Below are 23,054 nucleotides of genomic sequence, written 5' to 3' on the forward strand. Positions count from 1 at the left end.
TTTTGGCTGGCTGAGCAGTCAGTCCCAAGATTTGCAAAGCCATGAGTTTTTGTAAGAAAAGGATTTTGAGAAAATTTGCAAGTACAGTTATCAGAGCTAGCCTTTCTTTTTAAATGTTTTTGACTGTAAAAATAATATTAATAAAAAAATCATAGTACTAGGAAGCATTAGTTTTCCTTTGCTGATATCCTGTCTTTTTGACAGGTAAAAGAATAAAAGGAACTTGGTTTTAGTTTAACTTCTCACATAGAAATAGCAGAAAATGTATGCTTTTTGTAGCTGCAGTAATTTGTTTCCTTTCTACTACCAGGCTTTAACCAAGCTGATAAACATGTGCTAACATAAAGCAAGGCTGATGTAGACAGGGGTCAATTTCAGAAATAGACTTCGTTATTCAACTCTTTTCTTATCAGTGATGTCAACTCTGCATCTTCATGTTAGGCTGGCAAATGTGACAGTTTCCTTCCTTCTCTCTATGTGAATGCCAAGTGAAAGGAAAGGTTATCAAGTTTAATTGAGGCAGAAGGTTTTCAGACCTTCCTCATACCTGAAGTTCAACACAAGTGTGAAAGTTGGGAATAAGGATGATGTCCTTTGAGATAGTTCTACTTTTGTGTAGTTCCAGCTCTTTGCTGTTCGTTAGACCAGGCAGTATCTCTGGAGACTGTGGCAGGAATTTCATTAACCTGAATTTTGTTCCTGTTTTGGAATTCCTTCCCATTGCTTTTGTAAGCTGAATTTCCCAGCTCTGTGCTTTTTCAGTCAATGAAAGGTCTTGTTACTATAAGTACATATTTCAACATACGGTATCTTGACATAGCAATGCCTTGCTGAACTAATATGTACAGCTCAAGAGTCAGTGTATTTGATTTATCTTGGTATGAGCTAATGTGGTGATATAGTCTATAAGCAGTCATTGAATTATGAAGCAGTATAGAGTGGCTGGAGTTTTACCAAGCACTACTGGGAAGACAAGACATTGTTATTCCTTCCATTCAGCAATCCATAAGGTTGATGATGGCTGTAGAGAAATGTTTGTGCTAACGTTACATAAAGAACCTCCAGAGAACAATGATGTGTGCTGAACTTGGCCCTTTTTTTTTCTCCACACCCAGAATACGCAGAAAGTAGATTTCCTTTTCTCCCTGTAATGCAGCTTTAGTTATTGCTGGATCATTTCTTATATTTAGTTAACAATCTTTAATATTATTGGTTCTGTGTTGATCGTTTAAAATTCTTTTTTTATTAAAAAAAAAAAAATCTGGTTTGTTTTTCATTTGTCATGAAACTGTAGATTTAAATCCCACAAAGGAGGGAGGTAAGAACAGCTTGAAGGTACATAAGAACAGAAGAAGTTAGCATGCTCATCTTAGGTTAAGATTGCACACTTGGTATTTGGGGAGAATCCCATCTTTTTTAGCTTAAAAAAGTAATGGAGAGATGAGAAATCCTAGAAAAAGCCACTTTTTATTCCGTGTCATCATTGGCAGTAGAATAATTCCTTTAAGCCAAATTTGATGCTTACAGCATAGTGTTGTCATGTAACCCTCAGGATGAAGTGAATAGCCACTGAATGTGCAGCTGTAGTACAAAGGAAAGCTTCCTTATTCTGCACTGCACAATGCAGCACTATCTTCTCTTGAATGCGTCATCGGCAGGAAAAGAGGGAAGTTTGGTTCCTGGTGCTTCTGTTCATGTACATGGGAGCTATAAGATGAGGGGTATACAATATTTATGCTTTTTCCATGATAAATTAGCCTTAAAACAATTTTGGTTTATCTATGTGGTACAGGAAATGCTACAGTTACAAGTCTCTCCACTTCATCAAATGTTTAATGTAGCCACCTTTCTTCCTGTCTCATAGGGTGACATTGGGCCAGCAGGACCAAGCGGACCATCAGGAATTCCAGGGCCTATGGTATGGCGTTGAACATTCCCACAGCCAAGTGCCTGTGTTGCTTTCCAAGTAATTGGAATACACTGGAATTTTGTTTTCTTTATTTTAATAGGGTCTCCCTGGGAGTATGGGACAGCCCGGAATGAAAGGTGATAAGGTGATTTAAATATTTCCATTATCCCAGAGATGTAGCTCTTTCAAACCCCTGTCGTCAAATCTTGAAATAACCTTCTTGACAAAGCCTTCTAGTTTTCCTTTTGATTTCTCTCTTTCAACTTTTATTTCTTAAAAATACTTCAGGATCTGATACTTTGAACAAGCTTTTGGACAGAGCACTGGACATGAGAGTATCTCATTGCTGTGTCTGCAGGGTTTCATGGAGCAGGTGCTTTAGTGCTATACACTGCATTGTTATTCAAAGATCTGTGTTAGTTTTAAATACTAAATATTGAATTCATCTTTCTCCTTTTCTAATTCTGAGAACTACTCCATTCTAAACCACAAACATGTCTGTATAAAATATGTTGTTTAGGGTGAGCACGGCCTTGCAGGAGATCCAGGAGACCAGGGGTACCCAGGAGACAAGGTAACTTCCAGTTGCATTGTTTTAAAAAAAAATTGTCCCTTTTCAGACGTTTCTTTAGGTTTCTGAGTATTACAATACGATAACTCAGCTGCATAAAAGAAGAATGCAGTAGTTACTGTATGCTACTGAAATAACGCTTTTTAAAGAAATGCTATGCTAATTAAAACAGTTGGGGAAAGCAATGAGCTAAGACAAGTAAAAGGCATGGGCAGAATAATAGCTGCTATCTGAGATACATCAAACAAGAAAATAATTATGGTGTAATATGAATCCTGCTAAGAAACTGTTGTAAAAAATGCTTTTCCTTGAGCCTGGCTGTTCATCTGCACCTCACCTGGATCAACTGTGGTTAGCAGCTGTACGTGATCTGGTGTTCTCTTTCATATCATGAAACAGTATCTTCTTTCCTATGTCACTAGTGCATCAAAAATCTTTGAAATAGCACATCCTGTGAGAACTCTTTCGTTAAGAGTTAAATGTTAGAAGTCACTTCTGATCCTACAGTTATTTTGAAGACTGTTTCAGATGGCAAAGTGTAATGATTTATTCCTTCTAATGTAACAACAATATATTTTCGTTTGCATTTAATGGCTTTCTTTTTTCAGGGTGCTCCTGGTTTGCCAGGCCCCCCAGGGATCAGAGGAAAACCAGGACCCCCAGTAAGTTTAGACATTACGTTTTGCTTTCAATATATCACTACATATTATTATATTTGATACTTCTTTGTATCTTATGCTCACACTGCATCTAATCCTCTAGAAGCTACCTACATCAAAAAGCATGAAGAATAAGGTCTAAGCTGCTTTTATTTCTGTTTAGTGAATGAGTCAGATCGTAGCATGTGTAGACAATATCACAGAGTTTAGTATGTGTGTCAGATTTTAATATGGGAGTTCTTATTACGTTAGTTATTCTTTGACACTCATTTTGCTGGGGGAATAGACATGTTGGTAATGTTTGAAACAAATCCAGCTGAGAGTTTTGGGAGCTGCCAAGATGACCATTAGGGCTAGATGGATTTGGAGAAAGTGTGAAAAATCTCATTAATACTGGTCAGTCACTTCTCACAGGGATGGGAGTAGTCATGAATTCAAGTATTTACTGATTTGTAGCAACTTTAAAAGCATCTGTGTAGTGCTGGCATTTCTGCTAGGTTTATAAGTGTTGAGGCATGAAAGGCTTACCTGCCTTTTCCTCACCTGTTTTTAGCACTATTAGCAGCCTCTTTTCTTATGTATAATTTAAAGCAGCCAATACCTAATGTTTTTAAAAGATTAATAACTCCAGTCTTAGTTTTTATCATGGTCCGTTAGACTCAATAAGAATAGCTTTTTGTCTCAGAGAATTTATAATATAAACTCTAATACTACAAAAAGACTTACATGAGTTTACTTAACCTTATATGGGAAAACCTGGCCTATTTGCACTTAAAGAGAAATGTGTGCATCAGCCTTTTCCTGATTACGTGTAGGTTTTAGGCACCAACTGAATGTGATCAGCATCTTGATTTGTTAAATTAAGATAAGAGACTTCAGTCCTTCGAGTAATGTAACATTTAACATTGTGGAATGCATTCACATTACAATCATTTTCATAAAAAATTAAAAAATGATTTTTCAAGGTCACGGTTTAATTTAGCTTAGTGAACACAGTTACGGCAGCAGCAGGAAATGTTCAAAAATGTGGAAGAAAAGGTAGACTGAGAAAAATTTTGGTCAATTTTTAGGTGTGTAAATATTTGTATATAATGGAGTCACAATAACACATAGGTAGGGCCCAATTTTGCTATTGGGCAAATTGTAGTGTTAATAATATTTGTATAATTAATAATATTTGCAATATTAATTGCCAGCCGCCATTAACTCTTGGACATGTCAATGAACAGTTAAGCTAGAGAGGGAGGTTTATAAAACACTATCTGCAAGAATTATTTCCTTAACTTTTAAACAACACATGATTTTTATTCTGAAAACACCTATATATTTCAAGTTTTGCTATATACAACTGTGTGGACCATTCCAAAGCCCCCAGAAAATATTTTTTTTATTGTGACTTCAATGAGATATGAAGAACTAGAATTTATATCCAAATAGAAGAAGGTATAAAGTTTGTTTTAAATCTTAGTAACAATCTGTTCTTTAAAAAATACATATATCAAAAATCTGTTTGCCTTTTTTTAAGGGGAAAATTGGAGATCCTGGATCCCATGGACCATTGGGTCCACCAGGTCCTGAGGTAAGAAATTGCTTGATAGATATAAACTGAATGTTACTTAGTTCTGAATTATGGAAATCTGTGAAGCAGACACCTTTACCTCTGAGATTGTTGTCTTAATTGAATCGGAGAGTACTTCTTAATGCTTGTGTTCTACTCCCTAAAGTACAAAAGATTCTAGCTCATATTTTTTATGAAAAATATTTATATGTGCAATTCTTGAATAAAACAAGTGCCTCATTCACTTATTTGATTGGGATTAGTTCTTATCTGAAACCAGGTGTTATGACATATACCTTAAATGGGGCTCATGATGTCTTGAACACATGAATTCTACACGATGTTGACAATTTGGATTCTTCAATATTTATCTCTTACAAAATAACTGTGTTTGGAAGGAATGCAAAGAATGAACACTGGATACATAGGAAGCATTGCCAAGCACTTTAGTCTGTCTCAGCAGTTGCCCAACAACAGGGCATAAAAATTAGTATTATGGAAGTGTACATAGAAACGAATTCTGTCCCTGAATCATTCAATTTGGGTGCTCTTTGGCATTTATTCCATGGGCTACTGGAAAAAAATGCTGCTAGACACCCACATGTATACAGTACATGTGTATACATGTATGTGCTGGAGATATGAAAGGAAAAAATCAGATATATTTTTTAATCAGATATATACTCTTTAATCAGATATATTTACTTTTTTAAAATACATTTAGACTAAGTCTTAGCAATAATGGCTGTCCTGCCTTACAAGATTTAACTCTAGGACTGTAGCTCAGAACAAATTATTCACAGAATTCACAGAACAAATTATTGGGTTTTATCACCTAATTTGCTATTATAGCTTCTCTAAGTCCTACATAACACAGATTTTCGTGTTGGAAGTGACCCCTCATTGAGAGAAAACTCACTGGGAAATGCGTGCTAGTAAAACAAGACAGTCTTTTCAGGCAACGCCAACATGTTTTAGTCAATGGGGAGAGATTATTTTCATGCCATTCAGTTACAATGAAAAATGCACAAAGCCTGTGCATGCTGCCTAGAGCTGCCTCCTTGTGTGGCTCAGGATCTCATATTTCGTGATCCTCTTTGCTGTTAGCATAAGAGGTTCCTGCATTATCCTGTTTGCATAGCTGCCAGCAAGGAAAACCTGTGACAGGTTAGTGTCCAGCTGTTGGTCTTGAACCTTATTCCAAACCAAGCATGCTATTCTTTTAGGCCTGCGGAGAAAGTCATCACTCAAAGTTAGTACCCTCATGGCAGGTTGTGTGGGAAATCTTCCTGTCTGACAATCTCACCATTTCCTTTTCCTCAGGGGTGCAGAATTGCTTTAGACATTAGAAGGCAAAGTGCTTCATGTTAAGTAATCAAAGCATGTAATTAAATCAGGTGTTTTCCTTTGAATATTTGTCTACAAAACATAAGGTTTAAAACTACAAAGCAGTGTTTCTCTTGGTTTTAGTCATACAAGGCAGATCCATATAAAGTAAAATAAATAAATAAATTAAAATTTGCCTGTATTATGCACACACACAAAACATGGTCACCATATGGCAAAATAAAAGAAGGGAGATTGGACAGCAGTATACCAGGATCTTGAACAAACTGGAAATTTCAGGAATTCTGTAATAATTTGGGTATATAAAATACAAGCGATTAGTGCAGGTTTTCCTACAAGAAAATCCTGCCGGCCAACAAGGCCAGGCTAGATGGGGCTTTGAGCAACCTGGACTAGTGGGAGGTGTCCCTGCCCATGGCAAGGAATCAGAACGAGATGGTCTTTAAGGTCCCTCCCAATGTAACCCATTCTATGATCACTATTTCCGTTTCTTCCAAAAAGCAGGCAGGTCAAACAGGGCTCCTGCATTAGTCGGAGCAAGCCTGGCCGGCTTTGCTTATTCTCCCAGGGTCTTGGCTTTTTATATGCAGGTCAGCAGTGAATTGCTTTCTAAATCTTTCCTCTGTAGCTGTTCAGTCTGGGTACACGAAATTGGCATTGAAATAAGCCACCCACTCACAGCTCTGTTTGGGAACTGCAATGCTGAGCAGCAGGAGCGAGTGGGGAAGGGACAGAGGTCTCTGCTCACTCTCTGGGTGGCTGTAGGAGGTTGCTGCAGCATCAAGCAAAATTCTTTTCTGGGTATATTGCCACAGAGCTCAGTTTGGTTGTATGCCTGAATGCTTGTTGCTCACACAGCACTGGATATCTTTAGTGAACACTTGACAGAGTGTATTCTTCGTCTGTTTGCGTGTTTTCCTGCTTTGTCATTCATTAAAAAACAAAACAAACCTGCAAAAATGCCAACTTTTAGAGAGCTGCTTTTTTTTTTTGGGGGGGGGGAGGGGTATAGCAACTAGAAGGTGCTGGTCTGACTAAACCCACAATTAGTCAAAGTTTCAACACGCTTCTCTATGTATTCAGAATATTTTTATAGGTAAATTTTGCTCTACAAATCACATCAGATGTGATTCACCCATGAATGGTGGTGATACGTGCCTTCAGATGTGCTTTGAGTATTATAAATAGGTTTCATCTGAAGTGGAGGGATCATTAGTCGTTATCTTCAATAGAACTTTCTTCATCTGTGCATTGTTTTGATCTGAAGTTGTTAGCTTATTCTTTTGGGAAGGTGCTCATATGGGATTCAGCTGCTTTGTTTCATGCTGAAGGCAGTAGCTTACAAAGGAAAAGAATGCATTCAAATCATAGTAAACAGTCAAAAAGGCACATATTTTCTAAGTGAATCACTGGTTGCTTTGAGTTGTTCGTTTCAAAAGAGAGAAGTTTATTTTTAATTCTTGTTTTATCTTATCACATGATGTTTTGAGTTGTGCAGACAATGCCATGAATGCAGCAATAACAGTCTTCTTTTTCAATATTACATCAAACAAAATAAAGTGTAAATGACTTGGCAGGAATCTAGAAATAAAGACAATTTTATAGCTGAATTAATTGCATGTCCTGGCATATGTCTGAAGAGCTGTTCTTACTGTAGAACTGTTTATATTTTATGCTTGCCTTTTGCACAGAATCTTTAATGTGTCCTTTTATAAATTTACTTGACATAAGTACCTCTCTGTTCTTTTTTTTTTTTTTTAAGGTGTATTACTTTTGCAGAAGTATTCAGTTTTCCTTGCCTTTTTAATGATATTCAACAGTGTTTTTCCAGATGACCATCCCATATTCTGTATTTTCAGAGTGAAACAGTCTCTGTCTGTTAGGTCCGAGGCTATATTCACAGACTTCCATAGGTGTTTTGCATTTGTCCTCTTGGAGACTTTCCTTTTTCAGGCAGGACTGTCTTGAGACCCCCCCTAGAAAGGAGGGGACATACAAATAAACTCGGTTTGTGTTGCTTTACCAGGGCAATATATTTACTCTTCAAATTCTGAATCTGCCTAGTAAGGCAAGCAAATATTTAAATGTTTTTATTTGACTTTAAACACCTGTACTGCTTTGCATCTTGGGTTTTGCTGTTGATCTTAAAAGAAATAAATTTGAAATTTCTTCCTTTGGGAGTGGGGAAAGGCCTGGGTCTAGCTGTGGTCTGATCTGTGTGGGCATGCAGTTGACAGCATAGACGCAACCTTACAGCATGCAGCAGCACCGTACCCAACATCTCTGCTGATGAGTTAATGTTGGCAGATGCCAGGATTGAATATCCCATTAAGGAGTGCAGGCCATCTGGTAGAACAGTCTTGCTCAGCTCAAGTCTTTGCTCTTGCGTGAGGATTATTTCACCAATCATTAGTTAGTTACTATTCCCTCTAAGCTTTAAAGGTAGTTGATCATAAAAATGCATGAATTTGTTCCTGGTGACTTTTCTTCTGCACTTAGGCTTTGCATAACCATGCTAACACATCATTAGAAGCATGCCTGAATGAAGACCCATTCCTCATATCTTAGATTTTTAACTGTTATTGGAGGACCTGTAACACAAAAATGAGCCTGGCTATTTTAATAGTAGTATGTAAACTTATATTTGTTCCTTAAGAAATTCTATCATTTGGTGTTTGTTTTCACCATCGGTCAGAAGAAAATGTAAAAGCATACATCTATGTGCTTAGCGTTGTTCTGTGTACTGGAAAGCTTCATAAAAGTAGCTGTCCAGCTGCGTCTGGAAGTCCCGTCTGTCCCTCAAGGTAGGTTTGCACTGACGTTCTTGCCAAAGCTCATCCCTTTATGTGTTGTAGACTTACAGAATCCATTAAGCTTTCACCTTTAATATGCTGATCAGAGGCCAGTGCTGCTGTGCTGTCAGTCAGGTCACTTGCCAGCCACTTAGTTAAAAAGCACCCAACCAGGTCTGTGGAAGACGTGTGTTTGGAAGGGCTGCTCTAGGGTTTCCTCATGCTACGAAGCAGAATGCACTAGATACATTACACTTTGTGTCTCGCAAGAAAAGCAGTCACTACGGTCTTGCTGAGCATGACCGAACATACCTGCTATGTGCAATTAGCAAATGCACAAGCCAGCAGCATCGCTCTGCTGACATCTCAGCAACAGTGAATTGTGAATCTTGCCTGCAATATCTACTGTAATCCATGATTGCTGTTTTTTCTGTTCTCTGACAAATTGCAATTGTGTGGTTTTAATTTATACTGTTAGATTCCTTCCTTCACCCTTTACAAAATCAGGATTGAAGGTTTGTAGGAAAAAAAAATAATAAGTTTTTGTCTCTGCCCTTTAAAAATGCTGGCATTAAGCTTTGGCTGGAATGGTACACATAGAGAAAAGCTCATTTCAATTTTTTTTTCCTTACTACTTTACTATTTGTATTTGGCACATTATTGACATCGTCACACAGTTGTACAAATGTCAGAGAGCAAAGTCCTGTAACTGTGTGAATAATGACATTTCTAAAATTGCGTGGAGAAAAAAAGCAGATTATTTGGATTGAATTGTCTCTCTCAATAGCCTGTCCTTTCAGCAGAAGAATGAGCGCTTCTTACTTGAGAATACGAAATTAAAGCTTTCTCTTTCTCAGTTATGAGAGATTTTAGTTTTAAGCAGAAATCTTTCTTTGGTAATTTGATAAGTTGCAATGAAGCTTTAATAAAGCTTCTTGCTGAGGTTCAGTAGCAGCATAAAGTCAGTATTGCTTCTGAAAATTCATTGTAAATTCTCATTCAAATGAAACAGCATGCAATTGAATGAAATTGCTTCTGAGAGGGGGCATTTGTCAACTGCAAGGACTAACGCAGTCCCCGGAGAGGTTTTTGCTCTGTGTTACTCTCACACCAGAGCTCTCATCCCGATCCCTCTGAGGGCTGCTGAGAAGCTGCGGGCACGAGGGCCAGTGACTAATAGTGATGCTGGCAAATGTCATGTGGAAACTGCTTGGAATGAGTGGGCTTCTGCAAATGCAAAAAAATTTCTAGCGGAAAGTGATTGTAATCTCCAAACATTTCTGATATTCTGCTCCCACGTTAGCAGTTGCACAGGAAAACAAACAAAAGGAAAGCAACAGCATTTGCAGATCCCTCATCTCTGAGGCACTGATTTCAGTACAAAAAGAAGTAGCCTGATGTAGTAGCAGCCCGTTCATCTCTGCATTTTTGTTGATTAAATATTATATAGATAAATGAGACCAATAAATGTATTATTTATAAAATAATTTTGTGTTCAAATAGTTGAGCAGAAAAAGCAACTTTCACAGCAAGATTAAACTACCTTTGTGTTGAGATAGGTGGTTACTGTAGTTATTTTCTGACAGTCTCTAGTATGATTAAACTGAGTGAACTCTAAAGTGCTTTGCTGGCAAAAGGCCACCTCTCTCTGCAGCAAGGTTTTGAAAATAATTGGTAGTTTACAGGCTGTCAGGGTTCTGTCTGATAGCAAGACCAGAGTCTGCCCATCACTTTCCCTTGGAGAAGCTATAATATCAAGTGATGCTTTGTTCTGCTCAATCTCTGCAGAAAACTATGTTGCGTCTGGAAGCTATGCATTGATCTCCCAGCCTTTCACTTATGGAAGAGTAATAATTTATAATCTGGATTGGCTTCCTACGGAACTGGCTGCTGAATAATTCTTAGCAAATTTAAGTGTAAATAGAAATGCATGCCATTTCACTGCTCAGAGTCTGAATGGCAGGTGTTATTGCTGAGGTGTTGTAAGAGCCCCTTCATTCGTTTTCTCTAATTGTTTGAAGTGACTTTTCTATGTCATGGATTACTCTATAATCATCTCCTGGACTCTCACTGATATGAGACCAGTTTGGGTATAGTGCTCTAGGACTGCTGTAACGTCTGTGTTGCATTAGTGGTACTGCTTAAGAAAAATGGTAGACTATTCTTTAGAGCAAAGACAAAATGATTCAAGATTTTAAATGTTTAAATGCATTGCTAGTGTTGATGCTGTCAGGCCAGTAGAGATCTCATAAGATTTGGCTTGAAATTTCCAAATGTCACCAGTGTATCAAGATTTTGTTGTTGTTGTTTAAATCTCTTACAATAGAAATTTTGACTGATACAACAAAGAAATTGAGCTATCCGTCACGGTGCCTTTGCCACGTGAATAATATGCCAAGTGCCACCTAGAGGCATGTTGGAGCTGTTGCATGGCTCTACCAGTTGCTTTATGGCAAAAAAAGCAATATCCAACGTGATGTTTGTGAAATGCTACCTGTTAGGGCTGTTCCAGTTACTCTGAACATTCTGCTCAGTTCTTTTTTCATTCTTTAGTGGGTTTTCTTAGTACTAACTAGTATTCATGTGCTACAACACTAAGGTGTTTTTTTTTTTTTTTTTTGATGTTTTAAATGTTTGTGTTTATTATATAAATGCACCTAAAACGTTTTCATCATATCTACATTTCTACATATAACTTCCTCTCTCTCTTTCTATCATGTTAAAAACAGTTTATATAAATCAAAAGGAAGAAAGCCCTACAAATAAGAATAGTAAAAAATAAAAAAGTGTAAACAAATATTTGTTTATATTTTATTATGATGTGACAGCTGTACTGCTCTAGTTTAGGGTGAAGGGATGTGTATCTTTTTTCTAAACCTCTTGCTTTACTATGATTTCTCTTTACCTTTCTGGTAAGTTGTGTGTTGTTGTTGGTTTTGGTTATTAGCTGTATTTGAAGTTCAGTTATTCTAGAAGAATATAGTATGGCCAACTATTACCCACCTAGTCAGACAATTTTTTTTAACACCTTTTGCATGGCTAGAGAACCGAAAATGTTACTCTCAAAGCTGTGATGAAGCCCTGCATTATCCTGCATTAGTACAGAAAGATAAGACAGAATTTCATGGTAGAAGGTCTTTCTGAGATACTGTTTAAGGTGTTCTGATCACTTTGGATGTTTTCACTTCCATTATTGGATAAGTATGAGTTCAAAGAGTGCTAGTTACAAGTTTTATTCTGCAATAATGTTCTGTTAAGAAGGAAACTAATTTTTCTGTTAGGCACTGTGTGCACACAGATGTAGTAGTAAATTCATCACTCAGAAGAACTTCTCAGTGCCAGACTGCTATTTCAAATAGGCTAGGTTTAGTGAAATTTACAACTATATTTAAAAACAAAACAGATCTATCTAGGCCAATGATGGAGTGAGCTCTGCATTAGCTAATGAGTCAGTTACCAATGCTGTATCCTACAAATATAAAGATTTTATTTCTTCACAGGGCATTTATGAAATTTAACTCTCTGCTGTTTGCATTGTGTAAGGGTTAGCTGCATCATTTTTATTCCCTTAAAATGCGTTCATTCCATAAAGCAATCTAGTTGTAGCATTGGAGCCTTCTCACAAAGGCGTCTTCATGGTATCCAACTTAGGGTCTACTGGCCAGATGGTTTTAGGTAATAAATTCAATTGATTCATTTCCTTCACGTATACAGTTTTTCTGTATCAACAGCTGGACCTATTCCATACTCTACTTCACAAAAGCTTATTCTGGATAATGCTGCAAGCTAGTGACCTTCAGTTACTGCCAGCCAGAACTGGATTAGCACCTGCTGATTTGGAGGCAAAAGGCTGTCTACTATGTTCTTAATCTTGCAGTGATCTTGTCCTAAAAGTGAGGACAAGGATTAAAAGGCTTTAGTTGCTCTTTAAGGTTGTGTGTTTTTTTTTTTGTTTTTTTTTTTTGTTTTGTTTTGTTTTTTCCAAGAAGCTGAATTCATGAGTATAGGAGCTGGTGCTGGCTGCTTTGTGTGTATTTTGTGTATCAAGACCAGTCCAATGGCTTAATTGTAAATGTCGCTCAGTGGTTAAAAAGTCTCATATTAAGAGAATTGAAAGCCATACTGACATCTGCTAAAATTAGTTTAATGAAAGCTGCCTAAAATCCGTCACTTACCCAAGCCTTTCAAGGGTACTTAATGTATTTTGACATTTGGGGAATGGTAGAACAAATTTAGTTCTTGCTTCTGTGATTCAAGTTTGTTAAATGAAAGGACAGAATCAGAACAAGTACATTGGAAACATTCCTAGGGTATAAATCATTTGTCTGTCTGATTTATTTAGGGTTTTCCAGGAGATATTGGTGTACCTGGATTAAACGGCCCTGAAGGTCCCAAGGTAAGACTGTATGAAAACTTATTCACAGTAATAGCTAATCAGCATAAGTCTGAGGAAAAACTGAGAGATGGACATTGGTATTACGGTAAGATAATCTGTCAAAATACAAATACTTTGCCCCAGGTGTATGTATGAGGAAGTTAATTTAATGTTTAATGCTGTCCACACAGTTATAAGGGTAATTACTGTGTTAGATGGAAGCTTGTAATGGCAAGTACAAGGAAATTTGGAGAAAGCACTGTGTAGCTAGAAAGTAACATATATATCACAAATATTAAAAATAGTCCTTGTCAAAGGCATGCAGACCTTTAAAACCTCAGCTAATATGATTTTTTTAAACAAATTTTGATAGAAATAGTAGCTAAGGTTACAGAAAAATGGACAAAGATCACATGCCAGGTTAAATAATATAGCGTTACTTAGCAGACTAATGTTGTAAACCAAGCTTAGCAAAAATTCATACAGAGGTTTCAATGACGCTTTGAGTAAAAACACATTATTTTTTTCCTAAAATGGAGGAGGTAGAGATGAATACCAAAAAATGCAGGTGGGTCAGAAATTAACCCAAAGGAGAGATGATTGCATAGTGCCTAAAGGTAGACTGCATCTTGTTGAAAGGACCAATAATGTTCCTAACTTAGTAGTTAATATAGTAGTAGGGAATATCCCTAAGTAATATTTTCATTAATAAATGGGCACAAGAGTGCTGGTATTAAATTTGTATATGAAATGAAGTTGAGCACTTTTAGATAGTCTTAAAAACTGCACTTTGCACCAGTTCACCCCACTTCTGTTACTTAAGACTGATGCATGCAGGGATTAAAACAATAAATCCTACTGTAAACTTAGAGCTTTGCAGCTGGCAGTAGAAGGAAAGCCACTGCCAGATCTCCTTGAAAGGAAGCATTAAAAGGCTGTTAAAAATGAGTGAAATTCTAGAATGCAGGAGGGAAGGTGTCATGTTAATGCTACTGTACAAAGCATGAGAAGGCTTTATCTAAGTAGTCCACAGAGTTCTGGGCATTTGTATTCCAGGACTCAAATGGGAATAGATGCCGAAAAGGTTACTCAGATTACTGTATTCTGAGACAGTTTGTTTATCCTACCAAAGCAAAGGGCCTTTCTGAGCTTTGTAAGTGAAGCGGAGGGCAGAATTTGTGGGGAGGCAGAAGAACTATGCAGAACCATGGACATGAACTATTCTTGCTTCAAGAACAACATTAGAATTGTCCATAAATAAACAGATGCAGATGAGAAGATTTTTCATCAGGAAAGTTGTGAAATTCTGCAGCAGGTTGCTTAAGACAATATAGAACACGGAGCTTTAAATACGAGCGATTATCAGACCACTGCAGTAGCAGTTGGTCTTGTGTTTCTGAGAATGATGAAATATCAAGGGACTTAAAAATTTGGTGATAGATTGTGTCCAGAATCTAAAGGAGATAGAAGAGAGTCAACAGTTTTTGAGCTACAAATCAGATATAATCCTCCACATTGATACATGAATGCTCTGAGACCTTATCCCTGCTCTGCTACCCAGATTCTTCAATAATTGAGATTGTATGTTTCCATGTTATATCCAACATGTTAAATTAGATGTTTTTGATAGAATTGGGTCAATATTTAACACATATCTTAGCAATCTATTAGTTTTTCATCCAAATTCCAACAGGGAAAAAAATAAAAGGTAGCCAACAATGTTTATTTAAGATTATGCATTCCAATGACAAAAGTTACATAGCAGAGTAGGATTCACTGGTCTCTTGCACATTTGCTCTTAGAGACAAAGCTTAGACAGTGTGTTCTAATCAGGGAAAATTGATGGCTTACATTTGAGATGGAAGAACTGGAAAAATTCTTAAATTGCTCCTAGAACATAAGAGAAAATCTGCACACTAGAAGTGTTTGTTTTTCAGGATTCCCAGCTGCCTTGTGTTGACTACAGCTTAAAAAAAAATCCTCCATCTTTCTATTTTTAGAAAACTGTTTTCACTATGCTGCTCTTTTCTGTTTTGTTTTGTTTTATGCTTCCTCAGAAGCAATACCCAGTTTTCATTAAAAAAAAAAAAAAAAAAGCAGGGTAAACTTTTATTTCTTAGTAGTTGGTGTGGGAGAAATTCAGCTTCTTGCTGGAAAGTTTAAGCTCTATAAGCATGATCAGCCATCTCTAAATACCAGTAGAACTTCTGAATTATTGATTTTTCCCTAAATTAGTGCTGTAATCAGCAAAAATAACCTCTCTGAAATAATGTTCAAGTGATTTATTACACCATCTGGTCTACAGCACATTACTCAGTTTGGAAGCAATATTTTAGAAGGTGTTTGATCTCAATCCACTGCTTATTTAACAGGGGGAAAAAAAAAGTTTGAGAAGTTCTGAAACAATTTAGTTTGTTTTGTATGTTATTATAAGTATTTATGCTCTGTAACTGAGAAAAATGGGAGGAAAAGACAGCGTATGTTGATCACAGCTGTTGTTTCTCCAGTAATGTGCATTTGTACCATGGAAGTAGCTGAGAACTTCAGTCTTGCTTGCTTATGTTTGTTTGGATAGCATGCTTAATACAAGTGGCTATTAGGAGTTCCACTGTTTTTGGAAGAGATGATCATCTGCAAAGCTATGTATGTGAAATATGGAATACACTGTTTGACTCCACAGATTTTTTCCAGACACTTTGGCACATGTCTGATAACTACCTTCAATTTCTGTTCACTGTCTGAAACCTAAAAGGGGAGGTGGAAATTTCATTTAGCCCTAATATCAGTTGTACAGTCTGGGACTTTTTTGCAGATCCAGTTAAGTGCAGTGCAAGAGTAGCAGTGTTGTTAACATTTTCATGGTGCGACTACATTGTACTGAAAATCGTATCTCCTATTGTGCTTTGCTATTAGAATAAAATGACCATTTCTTGACTACCTACACAGAACTATTGCTTCTGTGCTACTAAAAGCCATAAGCATGTTTTCTGTGGTACATCGAACAACAGCTCTTCACCCTCGTCTTTCCTAGTGTGATGGTGGCCTATGGACCTTGAGATGGCCTGTTCAGTTTTCTGTTCTGTTTTACTTTGTGTGCTGAGTAAACTGTTACTGCATGAATGCCTGCATCTTCAGTCTAGACTTCAGCTTTATTATTAAGCAATTAATAAGGCTTACACTTGGAACTTTCCCACCATGACTTTCTTCAGAGGCTAATCATCGGTGTCTTTATTCTTGCTTTATCTGATATTGTTAATCCCTGCTTCCAAGAACATTAATAATATGTTTACACAGATGTATAGATATTTTAAAAAAATAAAACAAAATAAATAAAAAATGTCCTATGCCTGGTCAACAAGTGCTATACCCAATTACTACCTTTGTAATTTGGATTACTGAGATTTTTTACACACTGCTAACTGCTAATTCATTTTAACAAACTTTTGAAAACATTGCTGTAAACAGTCATAAAAACTCAGAGTTGGCAGAGGCCAAGGTCCTTCATCTTGGAGAAGCTGAATATAATTCTGACAGAAAAGAAAGGGCTGAAAATCACAAGTAGTTTTGGACAAGGTGGTAGTTTAAACTCACTTTCTAGTTCATTTCCATTGCAATGTTGTCATCAGATGTTATACTAAAGATTACCCAAATTAAAGCAGAACCAATGCACCTCTTATAGATCTCTGATGTTAATATGATGGCATGCGTTGTCCTCAAAAAGAGAAATTGTTGATTTGAGAGCTCCAATATTTACTTTTCAAAAAGTCAAAATAATAATTTCAGAAAAATTAATATAGTTGAAGTTTGTAAGATACCCAGCTTTCCAGCACATAATAAAATTCTTCTGCATATTCTCTTAGCTTCCTAAGGGAAATGGACAGTAGTATTTAAGGAGGTCTGCTTACTCAGTTTTACACTTGTGCCCAGTTTTTTTAAGAGGAGAAGAGACTATACCAATATGTTTGTTAGTTGATGTAAGATCTCACTGTGTGTGTGTGTGTGTGTGTGTGTGTGTGTGTGTGTGTGTGTGTGTGTGTTCGGATTTTCAGGGACTTCTGGGTGACCGAGGGCCTCCAGGGCCACAGGGACCCAAAGGAGTTGAGGTAAGATTTAAAAAAACTATTTGATCAACAGATAGTTTAAAGTAAAATGTGAAGAGGAGGAGGAGGGCTAAACAGTAATGATTAGGTATTTATGGTGTTGTCATGCAAGATTTCAGTATTTATTTTTTTTTTATTTTGGCTGTATTTTGTTATTTGCAAAGAGACTTTAGTGGTGTTACAGGGCCATGCGTCCATTTCATAATTTAAGTAATTTCAGTGGAGTCTCAAAGGGTTCAGAGTCTGACATGCATCTTTTTGGTAAGCAGGCAGACAGCAGGGGTGAGTGTAGAGATAGATAGCAAATATGAACTTAATGACAATATCTTAGATACATTTAAGTGATCATTGAGACCTTTATTAATTGAAGGGGAAGGAAGGCAACATTTCGTCTTACAAGTTTATTAGGTATTCTTAATTCATCACAATAAAAATGAAAACTCATGTCTGTTAGGCTGAAAATAGTTAACATTAGAAATTATTTAATCAACGAGTCTGAGAATAGACCTTTAGTCTTCATAATTAAGCAGGCTACTTATGACGTTAATGACAGATATTGAATGATTAAAAGTTAACAATCACAAAATGATCCATTCAGTTAGCAGCCAGGAAGCTGCAGATAGTGTTTCTTAATTCCTTTGCTATGTATTTTTTTTTTTTGGAATTGAGAAGGTTGTAAGCCACTTCCTCCAAAAGCTGGAGAAAATCTTACACATTCAGGATGATCAGATAACTGTTAAATAACAGCATGAGCTCCTGGTATGGCACTGATACAAATCCATGCTTTGATATACGTGTATAAGGAGTCAACCCTGAAGAATTAACACTGGAGTCCCTTATTATGCATAGCTATATCAGTGCACTATGCAGCACAGGCACAGTGTCTCATTTCTTCTACTATACACCTGACAAGCCTGACCCTGTAGTCTCCCTCCATTCCCAAGAAAAGATGGGGATAAGCCCTGCCTAAATGGCTTGACTAACTTAGTGGCTGTACCATAGCCAAATGGAGGAAAAGAACAAGAATGTTCCTACTGTTCTTGTAGTTAGGAAGTGTGAAATGTTGCTACAAGTAATCATATTGGGCAGACAGAGAGGTTGACCCATCACTGCTGGGTCTCCCCTTGCTCAGAATCATGAAGATACTGCTGTGAAGGAAGATATCAATAGTTCAATGGCCTTTCTGGCCACTTCTGGTGGTGACATACAGCATGACTTTCTGGCTAAAGAATTTAAGTGAAATCAGATTAGTCTCTCTTACAGTGCTTCTGTCAGACCCATGTGTACGCATATGAAGCAAACGTAATGTGACATAATAAGTAAAATCAGTTGTCTACAGATTTATTTTTTAAGCTAGTCTTTGCATGAAGATTATTGAAGTCCTGATTTCTTGCAGGGAGAAGTAGGACCAGATGGACCTATTGGAGGAGTCGGCCCAAGAGTAAGTAATTTTGTTATGGAAGACTTTTTTTTTTTTTTTTAGCAGAAGTACTGGTTTAAAAGATACATTTACTGTGCGAAGTGACTGTGTTGAAATGCAACCTCATGAAAAAACTATTCTGTAAACCTGAACCAGCTGATCGACTAAAATATAAAAATCCAGGAAGAACCAAGCATGAGACTCACCTCGCAGAGAGAGATACAAGGGACCGATGCTTTAAGAAAACTTTCTCTAATTGCTGTGGTAGACTGCTGAGAACACTAAAGATGAAAATTGTCAATGCTGTTTGGGCTGATATGTTTTAAAAGATAATTTACCTTCGTCAGTTTCATTAATTAGGAATATTTATTAGCATCTAGGCGTTCTAGGGGACTTTAAGCTTATTTAAAAAATCAAAAGTGCAGTCTTTTCTACTGCTCCCCAGTTCTAGAGAGAATACACCTCTGTCATTTTTCCTGTTCATTAGCTAGTCAAAGCTGAGAATTTTCTTTCTGTTAGAAATAACATTAAAAAGCTTATTTGCCACATGAAATAAGTAAAATGAATAATAAAATTAAAATAACACCTTTTTTTTTTTTTAGACAAGGAAACAGAAAAAAATTGAACAGAAATTTGAAACACTTTGTGTCTCAGTTCAATATTGTTTCATCTGCCTGAGCTTCTGCCAAGAGCCTCATGGAAATTTTTATTTTGGCTGCATCATGCTTTGAATCTCCTCCTTGGGCAGGGCTTCGTGGCTGGACAGCATCTCCCATGTTGTACTATGGCAATTGGGAAAGATGATGCAGCAGCGGGTGACTCACAGGCAGTCAGACACCAATGGTCACATTCTCTGCATCACCATGCATGCACTGGCCACCATCAGCTGGTGTCAAAGTGACCCAAGAAGAAAACTTTCTGTGTAGCCCAGCAAGTAGAAATATATTTTTAATCTCTTTTGGGTCAGTTTGACCTAAATTAATTTGGTTTTGATTTCTCTCAATGGGAAATGTGTATACCGTTGGCATGTCTTATGGTTCCGTGGTTTCTCTCTCACTACAAGCTGCTGAGAGAAGAATGTGTGGATCTGTGGTGGGCCCCTGGGTTGCTGTCTCCAGACGTTTTTGAGTAGCTTCTTGGCTAATGTTCCCTCCTGAAATGAGAGGTAGGGGAAATGAGAATTTTGCTTGGTGTGGAGCCCTGCCTGTTTTCCCCTCATCCCGGGGCCCATCTGTTCTCGCCTGGATTCTACAGCTTCTGTTGGCTCGAGCTGTTTCACGACTCCAGGCCAGTTTCTCCTCACTGCCTCCCTGAACGCTGCTTGTCCTTGCTTCTTCCCTCCCGCTTGTAATGCAGACAGCATGCTCGTTGGAGAGAAAGTCCTAGTCATGAAGTTGTTCGATTATACATAGTTTAATGGGACCTAATCAGTTAACTCTGGAACACATCCATCTTTCTAAGTCATGTTCTCTTGATTGCGATTGATTACATTCATTTGATTTACATAGGCTTAATTTCCAGGTTCATTGAAGGAAGTTTAAAACACATTTGAAAGTAAATGCAGTCAAAGCTGTGTTGTTGTGTTTGTCTTCAGTGAACTAATTAAGTATCCAAGGAGGCAGGGGAGGTCTCAAAGAGGGACCTGAAGGAACTTCTCAAGCCATGCTTGGGGCCCCAAGGTGCTGTCAGCTCTGCCTTTCTAGGCAGATGTTTCTTACTTATTATTTGCAGCCCCCAGGGGTCAGGGATTCCTCATTCTCTCTGGCAATCTGCTTCAGTGCTTGCTTGTTTTACTGACACATTTTCTAATGTCTGGCCTTTTAGACAGAAAGTTTCACCTGTTTTTCTCACTACGACCTGATTTCCTGTCCTACAGACGTATAGGTACAGATATCAGTAGTTTACTCCCCCTTTCAGCAGCTGTTATCCTCACTTTCTTCAGTTTTCTCTAAACTCAGTAAAGTATCCATGTAGATTATATATTTTAAACCTCTGATTATCTTTATGAAAACTATTCCAGCTTTCTATTGAACAGTAATGGAGATAATTTCTAGTTTTTCTGGAATTCATCATCTCCTGACTGTGTAGTTTTCAGGTAAAAGCGTTCAGCCCCAAGGTCAGGTTTAGGCATGCACCAAGCAGGCAGCAATACAGTTTCTTCTCGTTTCCCCTTACCAGCCATCCTCCCCACTTGTTCCTAACAATTACTTAAAAACAAACAAAAACCAAAAAAAACGTACATGACACCAAAAACCTCTGTTCCCACCTGACAGATGCTGCCAGCAAAATAGATCATTCTCTAAAGGAGCAGAAGGTAAATATGAACCTGTGCTCCAGGTCCCAGGTTTGGAAAGAATTCGCATATGTCTCAAAGCTGGAGTCAAAACTGAGGATGCTTCCCTGCTTACTTGGGATGTCTCAGGTTCCACAGAGTTCAGCCTGTTTGGCTGAAAGGGATTTTTGAACTGAATTTGGTCACAGGACTTCCCATCTGTTCTACTCCAGTGTCAAATACTTGCATTCTCTTAAATGTATCCTTATAAATCAAAATATGTTGTGTTTTTTTTTTTTAGCATTTGTTTATTTGTCCTGTGAAAATTCAGTAGATGCAACATTAAAGAAATGCCTGTGTTTATTAAGTTCCTTCATAATAAACTTTTTCTCAAAAGCTTTCCAAATGTTAACACTGTAGTTGTCTGTAGTCAGCTGTTAGTGAAAGCGTTTTTTGTTATCTTCATCATAGGAGCAGAAAATGCTTTTGAAGAGGGGCAATTGTTATAAACCAAAACGTAAAATGTTGCTGCAAGTTGATATTTCTGAGATGTGCAGAACAGAAGCTGATATCTTACAGTCATTAGATGAGCAGTTCTTCCTGAAGGCTGGGGAAGTGCTCTCAGAAGTACCCCACTCCCCAGTGCAGTATTTCCTGAAAGCCACTTGTGTCTTCCTGAGGATTGAGGGCATGTGAGGTGCTTGTGGAGGAAGGATGGGAATGGAGTGATAATGAGAGAGATTTATATTAAAATACCCAAGCCTGTATTCAACCCATTGTGAGGTGAGAAGAAGCACAGGTGGTTGCTGTTTCCTGAAAGGAACTTTCAGTTAATATTTTAGGAAACACATTCCCTTTGGGATCACACTGCCCTGGAAGAGTAATTTTCTTAGGGGTTAGCAAGTGGAAAAGCAGCCATCCCTAGCCTAACCTTCTGTGTAATTTCCTCCACGTGTAATTTACAATTGTATTGCATTCCTGCTGAGAGCCAAATCTGTGCATTTCAAACGACTTTACCAGTTAAATCCACTTGTTCCATCCTCTAACCAACTTGCATCTGCCATGTGTCCTTCAAAGTTAGTACGTAATTGGGGTAGTACAGCCAAGAAAGCTTTACAAGCTGTAACTGCAATTCAGGTCTGACTGGACTGAAATAAATCATCTAGGTAGTTAATAGTGGCCACTCGTTCTCTTTCTAGGAATTCCATTTCAAACATTCCTGTGTTACAGCCTGCTCACCACAGAGACCTTCGCATTCTTTACAGCGTAGTAGTAAAAAAGAGCATGTAGGAACCTGCAGAAGCACATTGCTTGTTCTTTGCTAAGCACTGTGGAAAGACATGACTTGCTTTACTGGAATCTCTCAGAATAAGTCTTCACGGTCTCCTCTCCCCCTCTCCGGGATGTGTCATGTGCTAATCCATTGCTAAAACAAAAGCCTGTTCCTAACGCACTGAGACTTGTTGGAACTTGGAGAACAAAATGAAGTCATTCGGGCATGAAATCACAGAGAGAATGAGAGAGAAATAGGATTAATATGAGAAGTCACAAAACCTACTAAGTTAATAACATTTTAATATTATTAAAATAATTAATAGAGAATTTCTGAGATGCCCAGAAGCTAACATTCTGCTCTGAAAAACAGGCACAAAGAAGCCAGAGCAAAGGAGTCAAATGCAAAAATCACAACTTTTTTGAAGGAACTTCTTTGGTGTCTGCTGCTTTGATCACTTCTGTCTCAGGACACCCAATATGGAAAGGAAAGCTCTCATCACAGTCTGATTGAAAAACAAAAACAAAAAAAAAGTCTGCAGGAACAAACATATGGTCTAATGGCTGATAATTTCCTTTTAGCAGAAATCTGCATTTTCTGGATGCTGAATAATTAAAACGTGTTTATTTTCCTTCTCCAATTGTCACATTTCATCAGTTTCATTAACAGCTTGCTGAAGAGCCAGCTCCAGCCTATTGGACCTTTACTTTTGGAGCAAGGCTTTTGCCTCAGAGCTGATGGAAAAAGTTTGTCTAGACAGGGCTACGCTGTTAATATA

The 23,054-nt window shown here is 37.5% G+C and overlaps 1 protein-coding gene across 6 annotated transcripts in view; it reads left to right on the forward strand.

The window, feature by feature from the left end:
• Positions 1 to 23,054, forward strand: part of COL24A1 (collagen type XXIV alpha 1 chain) — a 150,412-nt gene that overhangs the window by 65,102 nt on the left and 62,256 nt on the right. For all 6 annotated transcript variants that reach the window (XR_003498782.2, XM_027463007.2, XM_027463008.2 and 3 more), the window contains exons 15-22: positions 1,865 to 1,918; positions 2,010 to 2,054; positions 2,430 to 2,483; positions 3,089 to 3,142; positions 4,665 to 4,718; positions 13,179 to 13,232; positions 17,261 to 17,314; positions 18,708 to 18,752. Coding sequence is in view for 5 of the 6 variants with exons in the window: in XM_027463007.2 (XP_027318808.2) it covers positions 1,865 to 1,918; positions 2,010 to 2,054; positions 2,430 to 2,483; positions 3,089 to 3,142; positions 4,665 to 4,718; positions 13,179 to 13,232; positions 17,261 to 17,314; positions 18,708 to 18,752 (414 nt within the window). In the remaining variant the exon portion in view is untranslated. The remainder of the gene's footprint in view (positions 1 to 1,864; positions 1,919 to 2,009; positions 2,055 to 2,429; positions 2,484 to 3,088; positions 3,143 to 4,664; positions 4,719 to 13,178; positions 13,233 to 17,260; positions 17,315 to 18,707; positions 18,753 to 23,054) is intronic.

Source organism: Anas platyrhynchos, chromosome 8 (assembly GCF_047663525.1).
Source record: "Anas platyrhynchos isolate ZD024472 breed Pekin duck chromosome 8, IASCAAS_PekinDuck_T2T, whole genome shotgun sequence".
NCBI lineage: Eukaryota > Metazoa > Chordata > Aves > Anseriformes > Anatidae > Anas > Anas platyrhynchos.